Raw genomic sequence first — 23,930 nt, 5'->3', positions numbered from 1 at the left:
TTTCAAGTAACTCGGTAAAGTTTAATTGTTTCTCTGTATGTACTTAAGAGAAGCGGATGTCTCCCTGTGCCCTTTAATAAAAATAAAAAATCAGGAACCTGATATAAATTTCATAACCTCACCCATTTTTCGGTAAAATTTCAGTCGGGGGAGTTTAGTTTTGTTTTCACTGTACTTTAAAAAAAGTCGGGCAAAGGGGTGGCCCCCTCCCCGACCAAATATCGAAAAATAATGTAGCGGATTTTTGTCTAGATGCCAACCCCAACATTCAATGAAAATTTCATGCAAATCGCATAATTTTGTTCCAAGTTTCAAAAAGTAAGGCAAGGGGGAGGTCCCCTCCCCATCCGCATATGAAATCATCAGGTACCCCATAATAATTCCATAATCTCACCGCATGTTCTCTTTAAATCTCAGATAATTTAGAGAATTTTAGTTTTTTCACTGTACTTTAAAAAAAGTCGAACAAAGGGGAGGTCCCCCTCCGCCACCAAATATCGAAATATAAAGTAGCGGATCTTTGTCTAGTTGCTAACCCCAATCTTCAATGAAAATTTCAAGCAAATCGGTCAACTTTGGTCCAATTTTCAAAAAGTCCGACAAAGGGGAGGTCCCCCTCCGCGACCAGGTGTCAAAAAATGAGGTTCCCTATTTTCACCACATGAACGTCCCCTATGATCTCTGAAAGTTTCAAGTAAATCGGTTCAGCCGTTTCGGAGCCAACTCGGCTCATACAAACAAACAAACAAACAAATAAACAAACATAGATTGAATTTTATATATATATATATATATATATATATATATATATATATATATATATATATATATATATATATATATATATATATATATATATATATATATATATATATATATATATATATATATATATATATATATATATATATATATATATATATATACGACACAAATGGAAAAGTGGCACTACGAAGACTTACTTAGCTCGTGAAATAGGTTGGTTTAAAATCAAAGACATTTGATTTTATATACTGAAACATGAATATTCGGAAAATTATTATTATTATTATTATTTTTTTTTTTAATAAACCTGAATTGAAAATTATGTATTTTAAACTGAAACCGTGCCGTCTTACAAAGAAAGACTATCGCTCATCGAATTACCTACACTGAAAAGTAGACGTACCATGCTGAATATCTGTTTTATGGTTGATTTAATTAACGGAAGATTTAAATCTGACTTCCTTATTAACAGCATATCATTCAATGTACCCTTTAGACCTACCCGCAACTTTGAACTGCTCCACATTGAATACTTTCGAACGAACTTTGAAAACAACGATCCACTTCGCCGTCTTTGTAAAGAATTCAATAAATTTTATTATTATCTTGATTTTTCAGAAGAGAAATACAATTTAAAGAAAAATATAACATTATTATTAAATACTTGATATATTAACAAACGATATGTATATAATGTAATATATTACTGTTAGTCTGTAAGGGTTTAATCCATAGATGAAAATAATAAAAACAAAAAAAAAAAAAAAAATTGGAACGAGATGAAATGATCGAAGTGCTGCTGATGGATACGTGAAAAAAATCGCGCGTGCAAGTACCCATCAGCAGCACATCGATCATCTCATTTCTTTCCAATTTTAATGTTTAGAACAAGATAATAAAATGAAAGTTGCTAGGATTTGAGGACGAACTGAACACATTCAGTTTGTACTCAAGTTCTTGCGTCTGAGACCAATATTTCGATGTGTTACAAACGGAATAACAAAGTTAATATATGCCCCCATCCAATGGCGAAGTTTATAATCATAAAACCTCATGCTCCCAATTTTATTTAAGTACAGTTCGAGGCTCTATCAAAAATAATTTACATAAGCTGATAATTGTATTTGATACAAAATAAAAACCAACCCCCCTTCCTAATATATATATATATATATATATATATATATATATATATATATATATATATATATATATATATATATATATATATATATATATATATATATATATATATATATATATATATATATATATATATATATATATATATATATATATATATATATATATATATATATATATATATATATATATATATATATATATATATATATATATAAATAATTTACATAAACTGATAATTGTATTTAATACAAAATAAAAACCAACCCCCCTTCCTAAAATATCGTAAATGTATCCTGTATGTGTATACTAGGTTATTCTACAGTCATACGGTCAATTTGAGAAAATGAGGACAAAGTGCACAAAACTGTCCAAAACTATTCGCAAGAGTGAAATAAGCATGTACTACATTCAAGAACCTGACTTGCATTCTCAAATTGGTTTGTCATTTCAATTTGTATTTCAAGTCAATAAGTTTTGTTCTAAAAAATCTTTTAAAATAAGGGTAGTAAAAAATAAAAGCGCCATTGACAAATGTTATGGATTGCTTCAAAATTCTAAGCACAATTCTTGGTAGTTATAAAATATACAGAATGGATGAACAATTTATATGTATTGCAGAAAGAGAGATTAAGAGAGGGAGTAATTATTTCGCGTACAAAAAAATGTGCCAAATATAATTTCACATAGGATAATACAGTGGGTCAAAAAAATGTACATACACTCTGGTTTTCTTTATTTCCCCGCATCATATTCTTAGTTCATTCATTAACACAAAAATAGTTTGCATATATAACCTGTCACTGATATGTGTGTAGGGTCTACAAATGATTAGTTTACTTAAAATTTAATTATATTTCATAACATTTACCTTTAGTGTACGTAAACTTTTTTATACCCACCACTATAGAATGGTGATGGGTGTACAATCTAATTGTCATTGACAATAATTGCAGTTGAGCTTCGTTTGAATTCTCAAATCAAAAAACGTTCTTTTTCGTTTGAGTTCCAAACGAATAATAATTTCTTTATTGAATAACTAACAACTTACATCTAGAATAACATCTAGTAACTTTGCGTTACTATCCCAGAAAAAAATTTTGGAAGTTCTTCCAAAGGCACAAAGCACTTCCAGAAGATGCACTCCCAATGATGTTCTTTATTTTAACTACCCAGGAAGTTCTTTTAATTCAATTTTTTATAACTTGGATTTTGCATACTTTTAATGGATAATTTTAACTTTGTTTTGTTTCAAATAGGTTAAAAACAGAGTAAAAATTCATAAAATGGTACGAATCATTTAAATTTTGTCGACAAAAATTCTAAATCCAATCTGAAAAAATTGTGAATTTTTGAAAATATTTGAGGTCAAACGGTTCCGACAAGCATTAGAATCCATTAAAAATTATAAATATGATTTTTTTTGACAAAATATCACAGAATTTTTAAATTTACATCCAAAACATTGAATTCGTATCGCACCTAAAGAAGTGATGCAAAATCAATGCAACGGCTGTAGAAATGGAGGACTTCCGTCCTATGACAAGTCCATGTTAAATTCATCGCTTCTGCGTCAATTTTGCACCTCTTCCGGATCCAAAGAGAACATTTTCGTTACGTTTTTGACGACGCTTTTTTTGCTGGGATGTTAATTATACCCTTCACCACTACTGTGGTACAGGATATAATAAGTTTGTGCATTTGTATGTAACGCCAAGAAGGAAAAGTCTGAGACCCATCGTTTAGTATACCGATCGTCTGTCTGTCTGTCCGTCCGTCTGTATGTATATGTAATTTTGTGTGCAAAGTACAGCTCGCAGTTTAAGTCCGATCGTCCTCAAATTTGGCACATAGTTTTACATTGGCTCGAAGGCAATCGCTATAGATTTTGAAAAAAAATCGGTTCAGATTTAGATATAGCTGCCATATATATTTATCACCGATCTGGTCATAATTGACGCTTTCGTAAAATATGCAAAATATCAGCTAAATCGGTTCAGATTTAGATATAGCTCCCATATATATCTTTCGTCCGATTTCGACTAATATGGCCTTAAAAGCCACAGTTTTGCCCTGATTTGCTTCAAATTTTGCACAAGGAGTACGTTTAAGAGTATCATTCAGTGTGCTAAATTTGGTTAAAATCTGCTCAGATTTAGATATAGCTCCTATCTTCTATATATATAAAATTCAATTTTTTTTTTTTCTTGTTTGTTTGTTTGTATGAACCGAGTTGGCTCCGAAACGGCTGAACCGATTTACTTGAAACTTTCAGAGATCATAGGGGACATTCATGTGGTGAAAATAGGGTACCTCATTTTTTGACACCTGGTCGCGGAGGGGGACCTCCCCTTTGTCGGACTTTTTGAAAATTGGACCAAAGTTGACCGATTTGCTTGAAATTTTCATTGAAGGTTGGGGTTGGCAACTAGACAAAGATCCGCTACTTTATATTTCGATATTTGGTGGCGGAGGGGGGCCTCCCCTTTGTTCGACTTTTTTTTAAAGTACAGTGAAAAAACTAAAATTCTCTAAATTATCTGAGATTTAAAGAGAACATGCGGTGAGGTTATGGAATTATTATGGGGTACCTGATGATTTCATATGCGGACGGGGAGGGGACCTCCCCTTGCCTTACTTTTTGAAACTTGGAACAAAATTATGCGATTTGCATGAAATTTTCATTGAATGTTAGGGTTGGCATCTAGACAAAAATCCGCTACATTATTTTTCGATATTTGGTCGGGGAGGGGGCCACCCCTTTGCCCGACTTTAAAGTACAGTGAAAACAAAACTAAACTCCCCCGACTGAAATTTTACGGAAAAATGGGTGAGGTTATGAAATTTATATCAGGTTCCTGATTTTTTAATAAAAATAAAAGGGCATAGGGAGATATCCGCTTCTCTTAAGTACATACAGAGAAACAATTAAACTTTACCGAGTTACTTGAAATTTACAGAGGACTGGGGAGAGATCGTAACCTCTGTCAACCGTAATAGTTGATACCTGATTTTGTGATTTTTGGACGGAAGAGAGGCCGCCCCTTTAGGCTTATAATTTGCTTGACATTTTCTGGGACGTTTACAAAAGATACGCTTTTCGACATTTGGTCGGGGAGGAGGTCCTCCTCTAAAACTGCAAAAAAAATGGCTCTATTAACCATGTTCCTTAATCTATATCTGTCCATAAAGCTCGAAAAATAATTGTATAATTAGATATAATGCATTTGGACGTCAATTGCCTGTTTCGGTATCAGGCTAACATGAAATATAAAAAATTTAAGTTTTCTTGAAATTTACAAAGGAAGCGGGGGAAAAGGTTATAAATGAAGAGGCAACCTTCATTGCCCCACACTTGAAGGAAAGTTTCAAGAATTTTCAGGGAAGGTTAGGGTGCTATTCACTACGGTGTTTGTCGATATTGTATCGAGGAAAGTGACGTCCCTTTAAAACAATAGAGCAAAAATTAAACATCTCCGATCTACTTGAAATTTACAGGGAACGTGGGAGGAGGTGATGAAATTTATACATGATTTTTAAATTAATATATGATTTTTCGATATCTGGTTGGGGAAGGGGAAAATTGAAATAAACTTTGTCGATTTACTTGGATAGAATTTATAGGGAGTACTTGCGAAATTAATATAGGGTACGTGATAGTCCGATATCAGGTCAGAGTGGAGCGAAGGTGGGGAGAGAGTTCCCTTTTGTCGGTTTTTTCTCTTAAATTAAAAGTGGAGGGTTGTCCGTAAATGGGAACTCGATATATAATTTTATGATTTTTGCACAGGCTTCTTTCTTCCAGACTTCTTATTAGTAAAGAGAGGGTTCCCTTTTGTCCGTTTTTTTTTTTTTCTTAAGTTGAAAGTAGAGGGTTGTCCGTAAATGGGAACTCGGTACATAATTTTATGATTTTTGCACAGGCTTCTGCAAGACTTCTTTTTAGTAAAGAACTTAAATTTACATGAAATTGGCAGCCAACGTAGAGGGTGCATTATTTTCCAACATTTTAGCAAATGTTAATGTGGTAAAATTTTTTACTACTTTTGCCTTTTCCGATTTATTGGATGGGAAACAGTAATTCTTTCTATGTTATTATAATATAATGCTTAATTTTCAGATATGTTGAGGAGAAGGATACCTTTCCTTGACAAACCACACTTAAAATTACCCTCTCCCGCCGTATTTGTACCTATAAACGAAAAATCAAGTAGTCCGATTTGTTTAAAAGAATTCAAATCATTTCGAATTTGTTTTCAGCACGAAGGATATAGTTGACTAAGTTAACGCAAAATGTTCCTCCAAATACGCTTCGGAAGGCGCAGCGAAGCGGGCCGGGTTACGCTAGTATGTTATATATCTTTTGCCCGATTTAGACTCCTATGGCCTCAAAAGCCAGAGGTTTGCCCTGATTTGCTTCAAATTTTGCACAAGGAGTATGTTTAATAGTATCATTAAGCGTGCCAAATTTGGTTCAAATCGGTTCAGATTTTGATGTAGCTCCCATATATATTTTTCGTCCGATTTGCACTTATATGGCTTCAAAAGCCAGAGTTTTGCCGTGAGTTGCTCCAAATTTTGTATATGGTCATATGGGTGTAAATCGGGCGACCACGGAGGCCAAAATTATTCTCCCATTTACGTTTTTTGCTGAGATAATTTTTTGCAGGATAATTATTCTAACTATGCATTTCAAATTTAGTCGGTTCATATTTAGATTAGCTCCCATATATATGTACGCCAGAGTAGGGAAAATATGGTAGAATGTTTCATATTGTAGACCCATTTTTAATGGGAGTTTCGTCCAATTGAGTCGATAGTTTCCACAGAGAATACATTTAATATGCTATTTAAGTGTATAATCTTGATCTAATATGGCCAAAATGCCCACATTTTACACAAAATTCTGTGATGGTCTCCCCATATCGTAGTCATATTCTACACGCTGTAATGCCAAAGTTTCCACAGAATGTCAGAATTTTAAATAAAGCTCCGACTTGTGGAAATATCGCCCGAATTGGCCAAATAATATATCACAACCCATAATTGACCACATATCTTGGCTAGTCCAATCGACTTCAAATTTGGCACAAATATGTGTATTAGGCCAGAATAGAATCTTATTGATTTTGAAAGAAATAGGTTCAGATTTAGCTATAGCTCCCATATATATCTTTCGCCCGATATGCACTTATATGCCCCAGAGGCCACAATTTTACTCCGATTAACGTAAAAATCTGCACAGCGAGTAGAATTAACATTCTTACAATGCATGCCGAATTTGGTTTAAATCGGTTCAGATTTAGATATATCATTCGCCCGATTTACACTTATATGCCCCCAGAGGCCACAGTTTTACTCCGACTTACGTAAAATTTTGCACAGCGAGTAGAATTAACATTCTTACTATGCATGCCAAATTTGAAATCGGTTCAGATTTAGAAATAGTTCCCGACATTCACACACCACATAGGTCAGAGTTGTAATCCGATTTATGTGAAATTTTACACGGGGAGTAGAATTGTAGAATTGTAAATGTAAATTGTAAGAATTGTAATACATGCCAAATTTGGTTGAAATCGGTTCAGATTTAGATATAGCCCCCATATATATGTTTTTCTAATTTCGGCAGAAATGACCAAATACCAACATTTTCCTTGTAAAATCGTCACTGCTAAGTCGAAAACTTTTAAAAATTACTTAAATGTTCCTAAATTTCTAATACATATCTATCGACCGATCATAAAAGCACTTTTGCGATCTTGCCTAAAAAATTGCTTCAGATATAAATGTTTCATATATTTTTTACTAACATAGCGTTCGACCGCAGGACATTAGCCGACTTAAATTTAAAGTTTATAAATTTGTGTAACAAATTTTGTTCAGATCGAGTAAGATTTAAATGTATGTATTTGGGACAAAAACCTTTATATATAGCACCCAACACATTTGACGGATTTGATACCGTATCGAAAATGTGGACTTTTCTTACTTGTTTTTACTAGTATTGTGTTCCACCCCAGGGCATTAGCCGCCTTAACTTTTAAGTCTGTAGTTTTTTGTAGAAGTCTAACAAATTTTGTCCAGAACGGGTCAGATTTAAATGTATGTGTACGGGAACAAAAACCTTTATATATACACCCTTAAAAAAAATTGCTTCTGTAACATATACTCCCAAACACATTTTGCTTCAAGCATATATATTTTCATGATTGGTCCAAACAAAATATTGTTTGTATTAATCACACCTATTATGCTTCACCTTAAGGCATACACTGGTAGTAAAAAAGTTTAATGAAATTTTCTTTGTATGGATATATTTTTAAGGTGGCAATTGGTTACTTCCATTATTTTACTTGCAGCATACTCTCTAGGTCTCTCTTTCTAAATACCCAGGAAAAAAAATTGGGAGTTGTTCCACAAGCATTTCTTTTAAAGCCCATCCCAGAATCCCCCATCGAGTTTTTCCAACTTCCGATGCAGTCCTTTTGGACAAGTCCACAATCATTTCTTCTTAAGAGCATCGCGGAATCTCCCAATGATTTTCTTCCACTTCCGATGCAGTCCTTTTGGACAAGTACACAAACATTTCTTCTAAAGCACATCTTGGGATCCCCCAATGATTTTTTTTACTTCCGATGCAGTCCTTGTGGACAAGTATTAGAAAGAACGCAATCAGGCTATTTTATGTGCAAATTTTGGACAATTAAATTTTACAAAATAATAGAAAACTAATAAAAAAAAATAAAAAAATAGAAAAAAAATAAAAAGTAAAATAATAATAAAAAATGAGAAGGTTTTGCAAATTACGAGAATTTTTAATTTTTTGTTGATTTTTAATGGAAAAAATATATTTATACGAAATTATATGCCGACAATAAAAAATAAAAATGATGTATAACATAAAAAAATATTTTTTTAGAAAAATATTTGATAAGAAAATTGCCGCTGGTGAGATTTGAACCTGCGTTTCTTATTTTTTCGTTCATACTAATAAAGAACATCTCCAGAAGCAATTAGAATGTTATTCCTTGGTGTCGTATTACGATCATATCACAAACATTTGAATTGACCTTTCGACGCTTTATGTTCAATGGCGTTTGTGGCTGAGTGTGCTAAGGCGTTCTGTTATGGTGCCAGTAAACCCAGGTTCAATCCCTGGTCGGAGCGAAAAAGTTTTTCAAATTGTAAAAATTAGATAATAGGAAAATAATAGTGTAATAAAACATATGGATGAAAAAAAGTGAAATTGGCTAAAAAAAAAAATTCACTTTGTAAATTTCTTCATTCAAATTAACTTCCAGAGAACAACTTCTAAAGCAATGCAAAGGATCCAAAAAGGGAGTACTTCCGTCCTATGACAAGCCCGTGTAAAATTCATTGGAGATGATCCAAGTTTGCACTACTTCCGGATCACAGATTGGGGATCCAAACTACTTTTTTGGAAGCTCTTTTTTTGCTGGGTACATATATGTTTATAGGCTATTTCCAAATTAGTATATGTTTGCATCTAAGCACATTATATTTACAAGCATTTTATGTCCCAAACATAATATGTTCTAACATATTAACATATATGTCCCAAACATGTTATGCTAGTTTATGAACACTATATGCTTGCACTGAAAAATATTGTGTTAAAAAATTTGAGTTCCAAACATATAATTTTTACACCCAAACATATGGAAAACAGTCTTTTTCGTCCGTGTAGCACCAAACGCATTTGACGGATTTGATATGGCATCGAAAATGCGGATCAACAAAGTGATCAGCCTCGCCCGACCTTAGACTTTCCCTACTTGTTTTTTTTTTTTTTTTGAGGGTGTAACACCTACACTCTTAGAAAAATATGTTTTTCATATGCTCCGATATAAACAAAATGTGTTTCGGGCACAATTTTAAAACACAATATATTTAAGTGCAAACATGTAATGTTCCTAAACTAACACTAAATGTTTGGGACATCTATGTTAATATGTTAGAATATATTATGTTTGGGGCATGAATGTTTCATAAAAATCATATGTGTGAATGCAAACATGTATAAATTTACAAATTTCGACTAAACATACATATGTTGTGATATTTTATTCAAAGCGACAGAGAGAGTATAGAGAAAGAAATAGAGATGGAAACCGGGAGAGTTGACAAAAGATATCAACATAACACAGCGAAAGAATCAAAAGAGAAGAATTTCTGTGAAACCGCTTGTATGTTGTTTCGGAAAACTGTTTTATAATAAGGCCAAAAATTTGATATGCTTAAGTCTAAATATTATTTAATTTGAATAAAGAGAATGGACATTCGGAACCAAGAGAATAGACATTTGAAAAACAAACAGCATATGTTTTCGCCTTGAGAGCAGCGTTTTATGTATGTGTGGACATGTGTTTTGTTTATCATTTTGGCATTATGGGCACAATTTTTTTCTTGGTTCGTTAAAAGAAATCATGGGTCTTCATAAAAATAACGAAAGGGCACTATACTCTTTTTAGAGTTGGGACAGTAAAATGAAATAAGGAGGAAATAGTGAAAAATTACACAGTAAAATGTATAAAAACAAAGTTTAGTTCCTCTTTATTAATAAGTAGTCCACGAGGAGTTCGATTCCTGCTACGACCGAACACCAAAAAGTTTTTCAGCGGTGGATTATCCCACCTCAGTAATGCTGGTGACATTTCCGAGGCTTTCAAAGCTTCTCTAAGTGGTTTCACTGGAATGTGGAACGCCGTTCGGACTCGGCTATAAAAAGGAGGTCCCTTGTCATTGAGCTTAACATGGAATCGGGCAGCACTCAGTGATAAGAGAGAAGTTCACCAATGTGGTATCACAATGGACTGAATAGTCTAAGTGAGCCTGATACATCAGGCTGCCACATAACCTAACCTAACCTAAGCATATAATATTTTTGGGCTCAAAATGCTTCCAAACATATAATATGTTCACATAAAACAAACATATTAATGTTTCGGCAGTATCTAATAATATATGTGCTTCCTGCAAAATATGTTTGGAACATATGTTAAAGAAGCGATTTTTTTTGAGGGTGTAAGAATGCACACCAAACATTGCGTTCTCAATTTCACCACATGATGTATTGTGTATTGCAATAGATGACTAAGTGTACTTGCATTAAAATGTTGCCAGTTTTTCCTACGTCATCTTAATCCATTTAAATTATTCAAAGGAAGTTGTACAATATTGCTCCAAATTAATTTCATTGTATTAAATTGTAAAGATATATTAAATATTTATAGCTATGAAATCCAATTGCAATCTATTCTATTCTCTGACTATGTCATAATACGTATAATCTAAAATTATAAAATATTTGTATCTAGGATCCTTAATCATTTATGCATAGATATCAATTCAATTTTAACACTCACAAAAGGAGAAGAACAAAAATTCACTTAAAAGTAAATTAGCCTGCTTCATAAATTTGATTGGATTGATTGATTTCTCCTTCTTAACTGTCATAATAGCATTCATTGGAAAGACAAATACTTTTCAATCAGGACATCATTGTTTTAGCTTTTCATGAATAAATACAGACGATTGCAGTGGATGGCTGAATGGCTGGATGGATGGATCTCTTGACTAACAACACCCACTCTATAATCGTATTAACAAAAATTGGTAATAAAAGTAAATTTTATTGGCATCTCAAGGAGGCAATAGCGAAACAATGAAAGAAAGACACCATTATGAAATAGAAAAAACCTCAATAAAATAACCATGGTTGAGTTTGGTTGCCCCTGTTGTTAGCGACAACGGATATGGCGACACATGCCTCTAGGATAAGGGATATGACCAGGCACAAAAGCAATAGCATCGATGGTAGAACAAATGAATCACTGATACGATTAACACGACTTTCACCAACGCAACGATACTGTAATAGACGACCGTCCGACCAACCAATAATGGGAAATAATGGAAAATTTACAGCATTTTGAAAGCTGTTAAATGCCAAAAAGAAATTGTTGTTCTCGTCTTTCATCCTTGCAGCAATTTCGTTTTATTGAATCCAATACACCGAAAAATAAATGTAATAAAAACTAAAATAGAAGTTCGGTCAGGCCGATTCTTATGTACCCTCCACCTTGGATTGCGTAGACTGTTGTACTAAAGACTGTCATCTACAATCGCACTTCCATAAGATGCACTCCCAATGATGTTCTTTAACTACCCAGGAAGTTCTTTTAATTCATTTTTTTTATAACTTGGTTTTTGCATGCTTTTAATGGGTAATTTTAATTTTTTTGTTTCAAATAGGTTAAAAACAGAGTAAGAATCCATAAAATGGTACATATCATTTAAATTTTATCGAAAAAAATGCTAAATCCAATTTGAAAAAATTGTGAATTTTTGAAAATATTTGAGGTCAAACGTTTCCGACAAGCGTTAGAATCCATTAAATATTATAAAAAATTCTAAAAATTATTTATTTGACAAACATCACAGAATTTTTTAATTTACATCCAAAACATTGAATTCGGATAACACCTAAAGAAGTGATGCAAACTCAGTGCAACGGCTGCTGAAATGGAGGACTTCCGTCCTATGACAAGCCCATGTTAAATTCATCGCTTCTGCGTCAATTTTGAACCACTTCCGGATCCAAAAAGAACATTTTCATTACTTTTTTGGCGACGCTTTTTATACCCTGCGCCACACTGTGCAACAGGGTATTATAACCCAGCAAAAAAAGCGTCGCCAAAAAAGTAATGAAAATGTTCTTTTTGGATCCGGAAGTGGTGCAAAATTGACGCAGAAGCGATGAATTTAACATGGTCTTATCATAGGATGGAAGTCCTCCATTTCAACAGCCGTTGCACAGAATTTGCATCACTTCTTTAGGTGTGATCCGAATTCAATGTTTTGGATGTAAATTAAAAAATTCTGTGATATTTTGTTAAATAAATAATTTTTATAATTTTTTATAAATTTTACTGGATTCTAACGCTTGTCAGAAATGTTTGACCTCAAATATTTTAAAAAATTCACAATTATTTTAGATTGGATTTACCATTTTTGTCGACAAAATTTAAATGATTTGTACCATTTTATGGATTCTTCCTCTGTTTTTAACCTATTTGAAACAAAACAAGTATATACAGCAGTAAGTTCGGCCGGGCCGAATCTTAAATACCCACCACCATGAACCAAATATTAGGGTTTCCTTTGAAATTTCAGGAGGGCTTGAGCACTTGAGAACACTTCCCGAAGATAAATTCTAAATTCTTCTACACCCTCAAGAAGTGAAGTCGGTCTATATGGAGGCATTGCCAAATGGACCGATAAAAACTTAATCCGATACACGTTTTTGTGAGCCTAAAATACTAGAATATTAACAATTTCAGGCAAATCAGATAAAAACTACGGTTGCTAGAAACCCAAGGTGTTAAATCGGGAGATCGGTCTATATGGGGGCTATACCAAAACATGGACCGATACTCACAATTTTTGGCACACCTCTTTATGGTCATAAAATACCTCTAGATTTCAAAATTCAGGCAAATTGGAAAACTACGATTTCTATAAGCCCAAGACCCCAAATAGGGAGGTCGCTTTATATGGGGACTATATCAAAATATTAGGGTTTCCTTTGAAATTTCAGGAGGGCTTGAGCACTTGAGAACACTTCCCGAAGATAAATTCTAAATTCTTCTACACCCTCAAGAAGTGAAGTCGGTCTATATGGAGGCATTGCCAAATGGAGCGATAAAAACTTAATCCGATACACGTTTTTGTGAGCCTAAAATACTAGAATATTAACAATTTCAGGCAAATCAGATAAAAACTACGGTTGCTAGAAACCCAAGGTGTTAAATCGGGAGATCGGTCTATATGGGGGCTATACCAAAACATGGACCGATACTCACAATTTTTGGCACACCTCTTTATGGTCATAAAATACCTCTAGATTTCAAAATTCAGGCAAATTGGAAAACTACGATTTCTATAAGCCCAAGACCCCAAATAGGGAGGTCGCTTTATATGGGGACTATATCAAAACCTGGACCGATATAGCCCATCTTCGAACTTGACCTGCCTGCAGACAAAAGACAGGTTTGTGCCAAATTTCAGCACGATTGCTCCATTATTGAAGACTGTAGTGTGATTACAACAGACAGCCAGACAGACAGACAGACAGACAGACGGACATCGTTATACCGTCTTAGAATTTCTCCCTGATCAAGAATATATATACTTTATATAGTCGGAAATCGATATTTCGATGTGTTACAAATGGAATGACAAACTTATTATACCCCCGTCACAATCCTATGGTGGTGGGTATAAAAATTATAATTACCCATTAAAGGTATGAAAAAAAAACAAGTTATAAAAAATTGATTTAAAAGAACTTCCCGGGTAGTTAAAATAAAGAACATCATTGGGAGTGCATCTTCTGGAAGTGCTTTTAAAGTTGTGCCATTGGAAGAACTTCCAAATTTTTTTATTGGGTACCTTATATAGCTACCCAGCAAAAAAAGCGTCGCCAAAAAAGTACTGAAAATTTTCTGTTTGGAACCGGAAGTGGTGCAAAATTGGCGCAGAAACGGTGATTTTAACATGGGAATTTGCATCACTTTTTAAGGTGTAATGCGAATCCAGTGATTTGGATGAGAGTAAAGAAATTTTGTCATGTTTTGACGAATAAATAATTTTTAATTTTTTTTTTATGATTTTTAATGCATTAAAACGCTTGTCCGGAATGTTTGACATCAAATATTTTCAAAAATTTTTTTCGGCAAAATTTAAATAATTTGCCCTATTTTATTAATTCTTAATCTGTTTTTAACCCATTTGAAACAATATAATTTTAAAAATTCCATTAAAAATATGAAAAAAACGAGTTATAAAAAATTGACTCAAATGAACTTCCTGTGCAGTTAAAATAAAGAACATCTTTGGGAGGACATTTTTGGAAGTGCTTTTAAAGTTGTGCCTTAAGAAGAACTTCCAAATTTTTTTGCTGGGTATCTACAGATTTTACTTCTCGAACATATACGATACGATAATTTCGGATTTTACTTCTGGTACCGTCTTTCTTTTTTCTACTTCTGCCACATTCTTTCCAAAACTTGGTAGAGTGTAGTTAAGTGTTTGCCTAGTACGAGTAGAGAATTCTACCTTATATAAAGCGAGCCACCGTGGTGCAATGGTTAGCATGCCCGCCTTGCATACACAAGGTCGTGGGTTCGATTCCTGCTTCGACCGAACACCAAAAAGTTTTTCAGCGGTGGATTATCCCACCTCAGTAATGCTGGTGACATTTCTGAGGGTTTCAAGCTTCTCTAAGTGGTTTCACTGCAATGTGGAACGCCGTTCGGACTCGGCTATAAAAAGGAGGTCCCTTGTCATTGAGCTTAACATGGAATCGGGCAGCACTCAGTGATAAGAGAGAAGTTCACCAATGTGGTATCACAATGGACTGAATTGTCTAAGTGAGCCTGATACATCGGGCTGCCACCTAACCTAACCTACCTTATATAAATACCTTTATCATCACTTCAATGGTGGACATTACTTCTGCATATAGCATTATTTTTTTCAGTGTGCATGACCACAAACCTCCATACACATCCAATAGTGAAGAAATGGGGGCAAAAAAGGCAATACGATTGCCAAGAAGTAATATTCGGATTTTATTATGGTTCCTTTTTGTGAAATTGTTTTAGGATTTATTACTTAAGTAAAGTCCCTGACTGGCCTCCATCATTCCACTACCCTATACCCGTTTATGCCCAACTTCATCTAAAGAATCGTAGACAAGAAATATGTCTTTACAATTTTGGTTTGAAATTGACCGGCAACGTTTTCGTTTTTTATTTCATTTTTACTCTTCTGTTGTACTTCTTTATCGTCGAGCTATGGTAGTCTGAAGAGAAAATAATTTTAAAAAGGGACACAATAATATTTCAAAAATAATACCACTAACCAAATGATTGTATCCTTGCCAGGATATAACGATGTCCAGATGGGTTATTGTTAAAACTTCTGTATCCTTTGTTAAGTAAACTATATGGGGGATGCATCATAAAACTAAAGGCAAAATACATGGAGGTTGCGATTGATTGGCTTATTTTGTCAGTAGTTAACCAGGGATTAAATCAATTGGAATTTTACCCGACCCTTTTTTAAATTGCTGAGATTTTAAATAATATTGACTTTGATTTCATAACATTCGTAAAAACAAAATAGTTTACTCTTTAAATAAAATAGGCAGGAAACTACTCAAGAGCGAGGCCTTAAACCATGAAGAATGATCAATCTTTATAAAAGTCCTCGATTCGGAACTGCCGAGAAGTGTATAACAATTTTTTTTATTATTTTTTCTCACACTTTTTATGGGGCCAATAATCGCGGTTGCCACTCGTGTCAAAAATAATTACAAAAAAATTGCTTTGAAGTTTTCGATCATATTTTTGTTGTTATTTTCAATATTTTTTTGTCAAAATTTTATTCATATAGAAATTTTTTTCAAAATTTTATTTCTATATAAAATTTTATCAAAATTTTATTTCTATAGAAAATTTTGTCAAAATTTCATTTCTGTAGCAAATTTCTATAGATTTTTTTTAAGTTTATTTCTATACAAACTTTTGCCAAAGCTTTATTTCTCTGGAACATTTAATCAAAATTTTATTTCCATAGAAAATTTTGTTAAAATTTTTTTTCTATAGATTTTTTTTTTTTTTAATTTTATTTCTATAGAAATTTTTTTCAAAATTTTACTCCTGTAGCAAATTTCTATACAATTTTTTTTAAAGTTTATATCTATAGAAACTTTTGTCAAAGCTTTATTTCTATGGAACATATAATCAAAATTTTATTTCCATAGAAAATTTTGTCAAAATTTTATTTCTCTAGCAAATTTTATCAAAATTTTATTTCTATAGAAAAATTTTTAAATTGTATTTCTATACAAACTTTTATCAAAGCTTTATTTCTCTAGAACATTTAATCAAAATTTTATTGCCATAGTAAATTTTGTTAAAATTGTATTTCTATAGAAAATATTGGTAAAATTTTATTTTTATAGAAAAATTTGTTAAAATTTTATTTCAATAGAAAATTTTGTTACAATTTTATATCTATAGAAAATTTTGTCAAAATGTTATTTCTATAGAAAATTTTATAAAAATTTTGTTTCTATAGACAATTTTGTCAAAGTTTTATTTCTATAGAAAATTTTGTCAAAATTTTATTTCTATAAAAAACTTTGCCAAAGTTTTATTCCTATAGAAACTTTTTCAAAATTCTATTTCTATAGAAAATTTTATCAAAATGATATTTCTATAGAAAATTTTGTCAAAATTTTATTTCCGTATATAATTTTATCAAAATTTTATTTCTATAGAATTTTTTTTTAATTGTATTTCTATACAAACTTTTGTCAACGCTTTATTTCTCTAGAACATTTCATCAAACTTTTATTTCCATAGTAAATTTTGTTAAAATTTTATTTCTATAGAAAATTTTGTTGAAATTTTATTTCTATAGAAAATTTTGTTAAAATTTTATTTCCATAGTAAATTTTTTTAAAATTTTATTTCTATAGAGACTTTTGTTAAAATTTTATTTCTATAGAAAATTTTGTTAAAATTTTATTTGTATAGAAAATTTTGTCAAAATTTTATCTCAATAGAAAATTTTGTCAAAATTTTATTTCTATAGAAAATTTTGTCAAAATTTTATTTCTATAGCGAATTTTGTCAAAATTTTATTGTTATAGAAAATTTTGTCAAACTGAATTATATACGTATTTAATTTTTTGTTTAATATATACCCCGTAATGGACTAACTGTAAACCTCATGCAATTGAACATACTTAAGTGCAAACATATGTCCTTCTATAGACGTAAACGTTTGTATTCAAGTTATTATATAAATGAAAAGAAACTTGTGCGTGTTGACCAATTTCTTGATCTAGGTATACTTCTAGATGCAAGATTGAACTTTAAGCAACATATTTTGATGATGATAAACAAAGCGTGTAGTTCTCTGGGTTTTATGAAAAGATGAGCTAAGGAATTTTCTGACCATTCCCTTTCGAAAAAATTATATATCTCTCTAGTTCGAAGTACGCTAGAATATGGATCCGTGGTTTGGGACCCTGTATATAATATCTACTCGAATAAAATAGAAGCAGTTCAGAAGCAGTTTCTTCTCTTTTGTCTGCGAAGCAATGGCTGGACTTATCACAATCTCCCCTCATATAAAGATAGGCTTGCCATCGTTAAACTACCTACATTAAGCAGTCGAAGAAAAATGTTAAATGTAACCTTTATCATGAACATTTTAAAGGGTACGATTATCTCGGAATTCATTTTAAGTCGTATATATTTTAATAATCCAGTAAGACCAATAAGAAACTTTACGTTATTGGCTATTCCATACTTTCAGAGAGACTATGCTAACCATGACTCTCTTCGTCTTCTCTTTTATGATTTCAACAAGTACTACCACCTTATTGATCTTTCTGAAAATAGATGCTCTTTAAAGCGTAAAATTGTACTATATTTGAATGAATGAATTATGTTATCAATAAATCTAGAATTTGTAAATATGTATCCATAACGTTTATATTTTAGTCTGTAAGGATATTGTAATCTATAGACTATAGAAAATAAAAAAAAAACCTTACAATTGAGAAGACGGTGTTAAGAAGTTTTAAGATACCTTGCCATCGACAAGTGTTACCGCAACCCAAGAAATTCGATTGTGGATGACAGCCTTTAGTAAAAATTTCTATGCAATCCATGGTGGAGGGTACATAAGATTCGGCCTGGTCAAACTTACGGCCGTATATAATTGTTTTGTCGAATATATACCACCTATGGACTAACCTTGCTGTCGGTAAGTATTATCACAACCCAAGTAATTTGATTGTGGATGACAGTCTGTAGTAGAATTTTCTACGCAATCCTTATTTTGTTTTAACCTATTTGAAACAAAAAATGTTTCAATTAACCTTTAAAAATATGAGAAAAGCGAGTTCAATTAAAGAACATCTTCGGGAGGACAAAGTTGTGCCTTTAGAAGTATTTCCATTTTTTATGCTGGGTAGCCAAACGTCAAGTCATCGATTTACACCCTCACCTGATGGTTCTTTTCAAAAAACTGCATAGCAAACCGTTAAGCTTTTGTGCCCCTCTACAATTTCAATATACCGCATTTGTACATCATCTATGACTATAAAATAATGTTTATAGCACAATGTCGAGATTTTTGCCAAAAAAGAACAACAAAATTGCCTTCGCACACGAACCAATTACACAAGCATCAAAAACAGGAAACGGAAATTTCATCAAATTGCATTCAACGCAAGGATTTCATTTATACCTTCCCTCTCCGTCTATATACCGATTGTGATCTTTTATGTGCGAATACTACTTAAAAATTCATCATTTTAATGTTTCCCTCTGTATTAAATGACATGAATGGATAAGTCAAATCAAAGCAAAAGATTTTCATGGTCGAAAACCTATGTAATTGTAATGGGTGTTTGTGTTGTTGTTCCCGTTTTTTTTTCTGTCCAACCTAAATAAAAAACGAACCATTTCAACAAGGATATATTAAATTTTTGATTAAGGTCTTCTAGAAGACGTCAAATACATATAACAGCACATCACTTAAAAGGACTCAATTTATCAAGGAGCAATGGTACACCCTCAAAAAAAATCGCTTCTTTAACATATGTTCCAAACATATTTTGCAGGAAGCATATATATTATTGGATACTGCCGAAACATTAATATGTTTGCTTTATGTGAACATATTATATGTTTGGAACCATTTTGAGCCCAAAAATATTATATTATTATAAAATATTATATGCTTGGAAGAATTTTTCCCAAAGACGATTGTGCTCATTGCCCAACATACTCGTAATTTTCAATTCCACGAAATATTTTAGTTCTTGGCACCTTTTTCTGTAATACAAATAATGTTGAAGAAATTATTCACTTTTATAAATTTTTTAAATTTTACCTTTCGCCTGCACGGAGAATCGAACCGAGGACCATACAGTTTGTAAGCCAACACACTATCCACTGGGCTACGTAGCTGTTATGGTCACCAGCACATAATTATCGTTATAAGTTACATTTATATAGCATAGTTTGCAGCGCCCACGAGCACATGCAAAGATAACATTATTTAACAGAAACATACATTTGTTTGCCACGTGGAGCAGTGGTTAGCATGTCTGCCTTGCATGCAAAGGGTCGTGGGTTCAATCCCTGTCCCGACCGAACACTTTTTTTTTAATTTACACATTTATATTTATACTATATTAAATTTTTATAATGAAACTTTGAAATGTGGGTTATTAATCATTTTACTGTCCCAACTCTAAAAAGAGTATAGTGCCCTTTCGTTATTTTTATGGAGACCCCTCATTTCTTTTAACGAACCAAGAAAAAAATTGTGCCCATAATGCCAAAATGATAAACAAAACACATGTCCACACATACATAAAATGCTGCTCTCAAGGCGAAAACATATGCTGTTTGTTTTTCAAATGTCTATTCTCGTTACTCCGAATACTCATTCTAATATTCAAATTAAATAATATTTAGACTTAAGCATATCCAATTATTCGCCTTATCATAAAACAGTTTTCCGAAACAACATAAAAGCGATTTCACAGAAATTCTTCTCTTTTGATTCTTTCGCTGTATTATGTTGATATCTTTCGTGAACTCTCCCGGTTTCCATCTCTATTTCTTTCTCTATACTCTCTCTGTCGCGTTGGATAAAATATCACAACATATGTATGTTTAGTCGAAATTTGTAAATATATATAAGTTTGCATTCACACATATTATTTTTATGAAACATTCATGTCCCAAACATAATATATTCTAACATATTAACATAGATGTCCCAAACATTTAGTGTTAGTTTAGGAACATTACATGTTTGCACTTAAATATATTGTGTTTTAAAATTGTGCCCGAAACACATTTTGTTTATATCGGAACATATGAAAAACATATTTTTCTAACAGTGTAGAAAAAAAAGTGTGCAAAAAAATGTAGGAAAGAAAATAATACCCCAGATAAAGTACAAAATAATAAATAAACCACAAAATTTTAATAACTTTGGACAAAAGAATCAACAAAACATGGGAAAAATGTTTGCGCGGCGACTACATTTCCAGGAGAACAAAAGCCACAATGACAAAGGCATCCGAAACTGTAGACTGAAAATAGAGATGGCAGCACTGAAGGATACTAAGTTTACACTATGCACGAAATCTTAATTTTGAGCATGGCTGAATAAAGAGGTTGAATCACGGTTACAAAAACAAACATTTCAATATGTTGTTTACAATTTTAAAAATTCAAAATCAGTATTTATTGGCCAGAAAAAAGTAATTCAATTATTTATTGTGTTGAAAAAAATAATTCAAATCCAGAGAAAAGTGAAGGTTCAAATTTAATTGCGTCACCTACACCCTCCAAAAAATCGGATGTGTAACATATTTATACCCCAAAACACATTTTTCTTCAAGCATATATATTTTCAGGATTTGTCGAAACAAAATATTGTGTGTATTATTCAAACATATTATGTTTCACCTTAGGGCATACACTACCAGTGCACTGGTAGTAAAAAATTTGAATGACATTTTCTTTGTGTGGATATATTTTTAAGGCGCCAATTGGTTACTTTCATTATTTTATTTGCAGCATACTCCCTAGGTCTCTCTTTCTAAACACATATATGTTTATAGGCTATATCCAAATTAATATATGTTTGCATCTAAGCATATTATATTTACAAACATTTTATGTCCCAAACATAATATGTTCTAACATATTAACATATATGTCCCAAACATGTTATGCTAGTTTATGAACATTATATGCTTGCACTTAAAAATATTGTGTTAAACATTTTGAGTTCCAAACATATAATTTTTACACCCAATCATATGAAAAACAGTCTTTTTCTTCCGTGTATGAGTGATTGTGATGTGGATAATTCATCCGAGAAACGCCGATATGAGACATATAAGACTATAATACCCACCAAAGTTAAGTATGGAAGTCAGTCAAATGGCTCTTCGCCAGCAATTAACAAAAACAGTTCATGATGCAGTTTAAAAACTGAGGTGCGTTTTTTTTTTTTTTGGGGACTGGAATATGTTATCAAGATACTAAAGTCATCTTCCAGCTATGAATGCGTGAGTTGGTTTTAGATGCATGTGGTATGCAGTGTCATTTGGAGAGCTGCAACCACCATAAACATATGATTTTGACATCTTAAAATTTTGTCGAAATAAAAAAATTGTAATCATATGGGCCCATGATTTAACCTTCTTGTTCAGCCATGATTTTGAGTATCGAAATCTCTTTACATGTATTCATATTGGCAAAAAGTTGAGATTTCGTTCAATGGGGGATTTCTCAGCTGTTTTTTGTTTGCAAACAAAAAAGTAAACATAAGAACATATTTTTTTTATTTACACTCAATATTGGGTCTATTTTCTTTTAGCAACATACTCGATGCAAAATTTGTATGATCTATCCAAAACATCATTTCACGGGTGTTCTATCCGGAACATCTCATCATTACAAATCTCGTCGGTGTTGCCACATTGCATTTCAATAAAGTGACATTTCCTCGATTTAGCAATAGCAATTTATTGTGATTAATATGTGGAATAAAATGAATGAAGTGGTAAAGAGTCATAGATATTTACATCAGTAAATATTTATTACTATTTGAGCACTTAATACATTAAATATGTAAGATGTAGGTCAGATGCTATTGCAAATGGGCCATATCCACTGTTAGGTATAACCATAGCCCCAATATAAACCGACCCCCAGATTTGTCTTGCTACTTGATAATTATACATAATTATATATACCTACCACACCCCCCATATTAACCGATCCCCAGATTTGAACACCGGAGTCTCTTGGAAGAGCAAATATCATCCGATCCGGCTGAAATTTAGTACGTAATGTTAGTATACGCCCTCTACAATCTATGAAAAAATTGGTCCATATCGGTCCATAATTATACATATAGCCCCCATATAAACCGATACCCAGATTTGACCGCTCATGTGGGCTTGGAAGGGCAAATTTCCTCAGATCCTGTCGAAATTTGGTACGTGATGTTAGTATATGCCCACTAATAACCATGTAAAAATCGGTTGATATTGGTCCATGATTATATATAGCCCCCACATAAACCGATCCCCAGATTCGCCTTACTGAGGCTCCTAAAAGAGCAAATCTCATCCGATCCGGTTGAAATTTGGTACGTGATGTAACAATATACCCTCTAGTGTCCACGCAAAATTTGGTCCATAAATATATATAGCCCCCATAACAGGTTGGCTGATAAGTCCCCGGTCTGATACATAGATGGCGTCGCTAGTATTAACTGCATATTATTTTTATATAGTACCAACCTTCAAATGATTCGTGTCAAAATTTGACGTCTGCACTCAAAAAAAGTTTACTTGGATCCAAAGATTTTGACCTTCCTTTAAGGATTTTGGTATTGGTTCCGAGCCAAAGATGCGGCTTCTTTAAAATAAAGACATTTTTAGGGACCTCCCTGGCTTTAAATCTAGGATAGATAAAATTAAAATTGGATACAGATCTCATTCATCGATTTTTTTTGCGACATATATTAATAAGGGTATTCATGTACAAACAAATTCCAGTTTCAAAATCCAAATTATGCCAAGTACTTCACAGTAAAAGCTGTTTTCTTAATGCTAAAAAAAAACTTTAAACCAAAGTCTTAAAATAAGTCTTAGCCTATATTTGAAGCATTTTTATCTTAAATTTAAAAATTCAATATGACAGTTGAGTTAAAGACGATTTCTAAATTACAAATGTTTTTCTTTTTTTTAAGGAACATTTGCCTTACTTCAAAGATCTACAACTTCAACAGAGGGACGCAAAATTTCAAGATTTGTGCCCTAAATTTCAAAATCCAAATTATGCCAAGTACTTCACAATAAAAGCTGTTTT

General features: G+C 32.4%; 1 protein-coding gene across 1 annotated transcript in view; it reads left to right on the top strand.

Annotated features, from left to right (window-relative positions):
* Positions 1–2,254: 2,254 nt before the first annotated feature.
* The window catches only part of LOC142232019 (uncharacterized), a 42,178-nt gene continuing 20,502 nt past the window's right edge, over positions 2,255–23,930 (top strand). Inside the window, exon 1 of the mRNA XM_075302719.1 lies at positions 2,255–2,348. Within this exon, the coding sequence (XP_075158834.1) occupies positions 2,255–2,348 (94 nt within the window). The remainder of the gene's footprint in view (positions 2,349–23,930) is intronic.

This window comes from Haematobia irritans, chromosome 1 (genome assembly GCF_050003625.1).
Source record: "Haematobia irritans isolate KBUSLIRL chromosome 1, ASM5000362v1, whole genome shotgun sequence".
Taxonomy (NCBI): domain Eukaryota; kingdom Metazoa; phylum Arthropoda; class Insecta; order Diptera; family Muscidae; genus Haematobia; species Haematobia irritans.
This window is presented reverse-complemented; position numbering and strand designations above follow the sequence as displayed.